This window comes from Nanorana parkeri, unplaced genomic scaffold (assembly GCF_000935625.1).
Source record: "Nanorana parkeri isolate BGI_ZX_2015 unplaced genomic scaffold, ASM93562v1 scaffold270, whole genome shotgun sequence".
In the NCBI taxonomy this organism is placed as follows: Eukaryota; Metazoa; Chordata; class Amphibia; order Anura; family Dicroglossidae; genus Nanorana; species Nanorana parkeri.
Genome location: NW_017306538.1, coordinates 186803 through 193976, shown reverse-complemented (window position 1 = coordinate 193976; position 7174 = coordinate 186803). Strand labels below are relative to the sequence as shown.

General features: G+C 42.7%; 1 protein-coding gene across 2 annotated transcripts in view; it reads right to left on the bottom strand.

The window, feature by feature from the left end:
- Positions 1-427: 427 nt before the first annotated feature.
- CNBP (CCHC-type zinc finger nucleic acid binding protein) overlaps positions 428-7174 on the bottom strand; it is a 16029-nt gene continuing 9282 nt past the window's right edge. The window contains exons 2-5 of one of the 2 annotated variants that reach the window (XM_018557183.1): positions 5072-5214; positions 4850-4912; positions 1449-1647; positions 428-1364 (exon numbers count right to left, since the gene is read on the bottom strand). In XM_018557183.1, coding sequence (XP_018412685.1) covers positions 1247-1364; positions 1449-1647; positions 4850-4912; positions 5072-5198 — 507 coding nt within the window. In that variant the 5' untranslated portion in view covers positions 5199-5214 and the 3' untranslated portion in view covers positions 428-1246. Of the gene's footprint in view, positions 1365-1448; positions 1648-4849; positions 4943-5071; positions 5215-7174 lie in introns of both variants that reach the window. The other variant, XM_018557182.1, reaches the window with a different exon arrangement.

Sequence of the window (7174 nt, the reverse complement as noted above, 5' to 3'; positions counted from 1 at the left end):
AAAAAGGGGTCACAAGTGGAAAAAAAGTTTGAGAAGGTCTGCTATAGAACAGTGGTGCCCAAACTGCCACCCTGTGCTTGCCTTTACCCAGCCCTTTGAGAACTTTTGCTCCAAATGACACCAACAATGGAGCACTAATCCTCCTCCTAACACCAACCATGAGGAACCATTTCTCCCCTTACTGACCATGTTTTATACCCCCTGGCCATAGTACAGCTTCCCTAAGGTCTGAAGAACATAGATTTGTCCCTTGGAGACTCCTGCTATAGAAGATATCTGAAGGATCATGCAAGTGCCAACTTTGCACCTACTCTTACAGTTTACATTAAGTTAGATTGCTACATGAGGCAGTAATCACTGCTATAAGACCAAATAACAGGCAGATTGGTATACTGGAACAGAAAACAATGAATTAATGGAAACAGACTTTAGGCAAACTCCCCTTCCTCCTCCAGCTTTATTGATAGTTTAAAATTACATTTCTATTTTCCAGGACTTCAGTTTCTTTTACCATCCGACTTTAAAAACTGATTACACGCAAATGAAACTCAAACAGTTGTCTAAAGTGATATAGTATACAAAAATAACATCTTGATTTCTGTGAAAACATTTCTCTGCAGCTCCTGAATAGCTTACTTTGCTTTATTCATTTATGCATGTTCTGGGTTATTTTCATTACTTCCATGAAAAGGAACAAAAAAAAATTCCAGATCTTTCTGTCAACTGTATCTCCGACGCAATCTCAATGGCCTCTTTCACCGGAATTTTAGACTTGGCCACTTAGACATTGACGCGGTACTCTGCCCTAGCCCAATACAGATGTAGTTGATGTTAAGAACAGCTGAGGTCAGACAACGAGACCACCACAAAATTAAATATTTGCAGAAGTTTTTACATACTCTCCCAGTAGCGGATCTCCTTGCACAGGTGCTACCATAAACCTGAGAAGGGTCTACTAGTCTGACTCAACTCTTCCGATCATTTAATCCCAACTCACCAGTGGCACGGAAAGGGGGTTCTTTAACAAAGCATTATACATAACACCTCTACCAAACTAAACATAAACATTTTTTTTTTGTAGTTAAATGCAGGAAGTCGTTTTGTTTCCACCCTTTCCTCCTTTTGCACGTCAAGTAAAGCTCACTGGCCTGGGACTAGCTCTATCTGCCAACCTTTGGCCAGTGAAGAGGATTCAGAGAAAATAATACAACCATCAATCAGAAAAAGGAGGGGCGACAAAAGAAATTTAAGCTGTAGCTTCAATCGTGCATTCCCGCGCAAGGTGCCCCGACTCCCCGCAGCGATAACAGTTGACTTCACTGGTCTTGCTGCAGTTGATGGCTACGTGGCCAGTCTCCCCACACCTGAAACAAAGTATTAACATGTGGTTATCTACATGGAAAAGACAAACAATCTCACATTCAACTGTAAAAGGTTCTAATCCTCACCTGTAGCATTTCACTTTGGTGCAGTCTTTCTGGATATGGCCAAACTCCCCACAGGAATAACATTTCTGCTCATCAGCGTGGTCACAATCACGGGCAAGGTGACCTGGTTTGCCACAGTTGTAGCAGCACTGCTCCCTCTCCTTCCTTGGCTCCTTACAGTCCTTTGCAATATGGCCACCTCTCCCACAGTTATAGCAAGCTGAAAACACAAGGTTACAATCATCAACAAAACCATTCAACATTTCTAGAATCAAAGAGAAGTTTACGTAAACGTTAAACAAAGAGGCTGTCTGCAGACTTTCCGGAAAGGCAGGTTTTCAGTCTAATACTTTCTAATCTGCTTGTTCTGGTTCAGGGAGTAAGAAAGTGATCTGAATGAGAGTAAGAGCACTAGCATTTTGGGAAGGTGACATCAGCAACAGCAACCTCCAAACTTCCTCAGTATACCTCCTGTGGTGCAGTTAGGCATTATGTAGGACCCAACCCCCCTCCTACATCTTATACCAACCTGTCCTGGATCTAGCGACATATTGGCTGTGCAGCTTTTTTCGGTACGGCATAGCATGCCAGCCAGGCCTACACTGTGCATGCATAACATTGGGACCACTGACAGGTGAAGTGAATAAAATTGATAGTCTCATTACAATGGCACCTGGAAGTGGGTGGGATATATTGGGCAGCAAGTGAATATTTTGTCCCTGAAGTTGGAAGCAGAAAAAAAAAAAAATTGGCAAGTTTAAGAATTTGAGTGACTGACAAGGGCCAAATTGTAATGGCTAGACTAGGTTATAGCACCTCCAAAACAGCAGCTTGTTCCCTGTCTGCAGTGGTCAGGACCTGCCAAAAGGGGTTCAAGGAAGAAAAATCATAACAGGTAGCCATGCTGACCTGTGGCCACCGCCAAAGGCGCCTACAATGGGCACATAGGCATCAGTACTGGACCACAGAGCAATGGAATAAAGTGGCTGGTCTGAGGAATGACATTTTCTTTTACATCATATGGATGGCTGGGTGTGTGTTTCGCTTACCTGGGGATCAGATGGCACCGGTACGCACAATGGGCAGAAGGCAAGATGGCAGAGTGATGCTTTGGGCAATGTTCTGCGGGAAAAACCTTGGGCCCTGCCATTCATATGGATGTTACTTTGACACATCACCTACGTAATCATTGTTGCTGACCAAGTACACCCCTTCCTGGAAACTGCATTCCCTGATGGAAGTGGTCTTTTTCTGCAGGATAATGAGCCTTGCCACACTGCAAAAATGGCTCATTAATGGTTTGAGAAACAAGTTTAAGGTGTTGATTCGGCCCCTAAATTCTCCAGATCTCAATCCAACCGAGCCTCTTTGGGATGTGCTGGAAAAACAAGTCTGATCCATGGAGGTCCCATCTGGCAACTTACCGCTACTGACTGCTTGGTGCCGGCATACCTTAAGAAGTCTAGTGGAGTCCATGCCTTGACGGGTCAGTCATTTTGGCAGCAAAAGGGGACCTACTCAATATTAGGTGGGTGGTCATAATGTTATGACTGAATGGGGCAATTTGAAAGTAAAAAATATCATTTACTTGGAGTAACTTACTGCAGTGACCCAAAGAAAAAAATACTTCACAATTTTATATGGTCAAACTCTTTACTACATTACACCTAAAGTTGAGAATTAAAAGGATGTTGATGTGAAGCAAATTAAGTACTACAGTGTTAGTTGTCAAAGGACAATGTCTAGAAAGGACAAGGTTTTAGTTTCATCTATTTCTGGCCAGGACTGCTGCCTGGCAAACCATTAACTAACCACTATTTATAAGTTGCAATATCACTTATCAGTAAAGGCTAAAGTTGGTTCGTTACTCCTAGCAAAACTGAACACTCAGGCTAAACAAACAGGCGTAAAAATGGCAGCAAATGTTATTTATGCTTTTTTTTATGTTCTGCTTTGGTTAAGTTACACTGAACAGAAACTACCCGAGGCAGGTTGGTCTATCCGCTAAGTCACCACTCAGATGTGACACAGATGCTTAAAGTTATTCTTTATCCAACACTCCGCATACCCAGCCCAGTATACCCTTTATCAGGGTCAGGACAAAATATTTAAAATGAGAGGATTAGTAGAATAGCAAACACTCAGTAGGCCAGCAATATTAGGCCTTGAAGGGAAGATTTACTTTAAACCTAAGCTGAACTCTTCTGGGTCCCACACTGCTTATCTTTTTTAATGTGCAAGTATGCACAGTATATACAGACATTATTGGCAAACTTGTCTCTCAAAGTGCCCTTCTCCACTACAGATGTCTGCGCCCCCCCAATCTTCTGGGTCAATAGTTTCTAGCCATCTTGATTGGCCAGCAAGGGATGACTTAACTCCTGTCCATACACATATGCAGATCAGAAGAAACATGCTAGCAGGCAGGATTGATATTTTATTGCGGATGAGAGTCTCATCTGTAATAAAAGTCTACCTGCTCCCAACGACCTTTAGGGAGGGGCCATTTGAACAACCCCTGCGGCATATGAATCTGTGTGGCATTTTTAGCCACAAATATCTGATTCAGACAGCTGGTTTTAATATCTATAGACAGTTTAAATGAAGGCTGCTGTGAGAAAAACTACAAATTTGTTTTGTATTATTAAAACTGCCTGTAATTTTAAGTCTTTTACCAGCAGTTTTTGCTATTATACTATACACAAGTTAAATGGAAATTATTATTTAAATATAGACTGGATAATGACTAGTATGGTGTATCATACAGAATTAGTAGTCTAAAACCTCTGAAACTGCCTGCCCAATCTGCTACTTATTTTCAACAACAAACAAACATAAACCAAACAAACTCTTTCCGATCGAATACCATATTAGTGTTAAAAGGATAACTATGGGGTAAGTGTTTTTCCCCATAGTTCTCCTCAGGGTCACGGGAGGACAAACTATTGTCCTCCTGTGACCCAAAGCTCAGTATACCGCGAGCTACAGCTTGCGGTATACCGAGACCGCCGCAGCCCCGACATTACTGTCGAGATCCACCCAGCTGCGTGATTGACAGCTGGCTCTGCCCATCTAGAGGCAGAGCCAGCTGTACCCGCCCCCTCTCCTGTTCGTTCCTCCAATCAGCGCTGGAAGATCGGAGTGGGGAGGGAATCCCTGCAGGGAGCCGTGAGTTACGGCTCTCTGCAGGGACAGATCGAGAAGTGAGCAAGCGACGGTATGTGTTCGCTCTCTTCACGATCTATTGAGCAGACGTGTGACAGTTTCATTGTCAAACATCGGCTCGTACTATAAGGTGAGTGAAAATCACTCACCTCATAGTTCTCCTTTAATTTTTCGCATTGTTTGTGGTCCTGAAAAGAAAACTAAAATCAGGAGCTCCACAATGAGTGTGATTGGCACCTATGCCTATTGACACTCACCATCCTCTTGAAGGTCACAATCCTTAGCAAGATGGCCAGACTCTCCACAACGGTAACAAATGTCTGGAAGAGATGAAGAAATAAATTGGAACCCTATATTGGAGGAGAAGAAAAAAGTATATTAATAAAACCGCAAAAGCATTCAAGGTTAATTAGAGGGGGGGGGATAAAAGCAGGGAAGGGAGAGCCAAAGCAAAGCCTTCCAATTCTAAGAAGTGTTACCTCTTGAAGAGTTGAATCCACCACGTCCTCTGCCTCTAGCAGCACCTCGACCACGTCCGCCACCTGTAGGGCACTCCCTAGCCCAGTGACCAGAACGACCACACTTGAAGCACTCGTTACTGCTCATGTTTTCAGATTTGGTTCTAAGAACAGAATTATACATATATTTTATTTGTGTCAAATATTTAAGTACTTCTGAGAGAAAAAAATATTACTATGATTTAGTAAAATAAAAGTTTGGTCTAATCATAATATTCTTTAACAGCATCGCCATCTATGAGCTCAAATAGGATTGATATATTAAAGCTCATCAGAGTCAAAGAATATTGGCATTTCCTGTAAAAGGATCATTATATAAACTAAACTAGAAATCTATTTACTGAAGGCGAAAAATAAGAAGACTATTTGACTGTAGCAGCGGATCATCAGTTTTCATCTCCAAGACCTAATTGTTTGGTCTCGGCACAGGACTGATAACTCAAAAGGACCCAGTAAGACAATTATGCAAGTTAATGTAGTGTTAGCACAATGTATGTTAACACAGCCACATGCGATACAGTGCCAACCAGAATGGATGGCACTTGCTTTAAGGCTGGGTTCACAACTAGGCGTGTTGAATATGCGCATTTGTCGCGCGTTTCACGACAAACACGCTTTTCCGAGGGCTACTTGGCTGTATCCCAATGGAAACACGAGACCAAAACGCCCCAAAGAAGTACATGTACTTCTTTGGGCGTAGGCCGTTTTGTAGCGAGTTCAGACGGGCTGAAATACGGAAAGGTGTGAACCATACCCATAGCAAAACAATGGGATTTTCAAGTTTGTAAGTTTTGTAGAGCGTTGAACGCGCTACAAAACGGAAAGGTGTGAACCAGGCCTAAAGGGCACTGCACTACTCTGCTGCATGCATGATTTTTATAGCCAGTTGTGGTGCATTAGGCAGCTTTCAAGTGAACATTTTAAACGCACAGCAGCAGGCCTGGCTGGGGTGACTGGGCCCTAAAAGTTAATCTCTCATAGGATCAGACAGAAAAACTAAAAGGTGAATTCACAGCAAATAGGTTGGGGCTGCGCTGGCAGTTTTTCCCCAGCACAGCCCCAACACAAGACAATTTACAAATTTCACACCACTGCTTAAAAAGAAAAAAAACAAAAAGAGAAAAAAGAAGTAGTGCGTGCACAGCAAGATCAGACACCGTACAATCACCACACTATGCCTGTAAAAAAATGAAATGTCACTTGTGACATTTCAATAAAGTGCTAAAAAAATGCCAGGAACCCCACAAACCAGTCGGATTGCACAAGTGTTAGTATTATACAGGATTTATATAGCGCCAACAGTTTGCGCAGCGCTAGTACACGGGTTGGGGAAAAGGCGAGTGTTAAAAGCACACCACAAATACAGAGGCTGCTAGGGCTGAGCTGCTGCAAATGTTAGATGCCCAAAAAGCTGAAATATTTTGACTTACTGTCCTGGAGTAAATGATATCAGAACTCCAGATCTGCATTCTCACTCCAGGTCAGTAACTCCAAAAGTACTGAAGCACCTTGATCAACACGAGGGTCAGGCAAGTAGCATTTATATACAGGTTACAGGTTACAAATGTCCAACTGAATATTTTTTCAGCAGATGTTTCCTTTAAGACCAGCTTTTTAGTTGTTTACCACACTGAGAACTAAAGTGCTGGGCACTGCTTCATCTATTCGAGAGAGATGCTTCTCTCTAGTGTAAGATGCCAGATGGCTGCGCGCTCAAGGGCTCCTCTGGGACAAGTCTCTGTAAATATAATGACTGGTATGCAGTTACATATTTATACATCTTCAAGAAGAACTCCAGGAAAAAATCTTAACCCTTGCAGTGGTGCTACCCCCACAACACACTTTACAACCTAGGCTACTAATAGAGGCTTTGAGATTAAAGAAGAACTCCGGACAATTATTCTTAACCCTTGCAGTGGTGCTACCATCGCACTGCAAGGGTTAAGTGCTCGTTTTCGTCTAGGGTGTAAAATAAGTTATACTCACCCAATCCTCGCAGATGGCTGGCTGTTACAGCGCTCCTTTCAGCCCGTCTTCTCCTACACTCCAGTGATGGAGAAGACG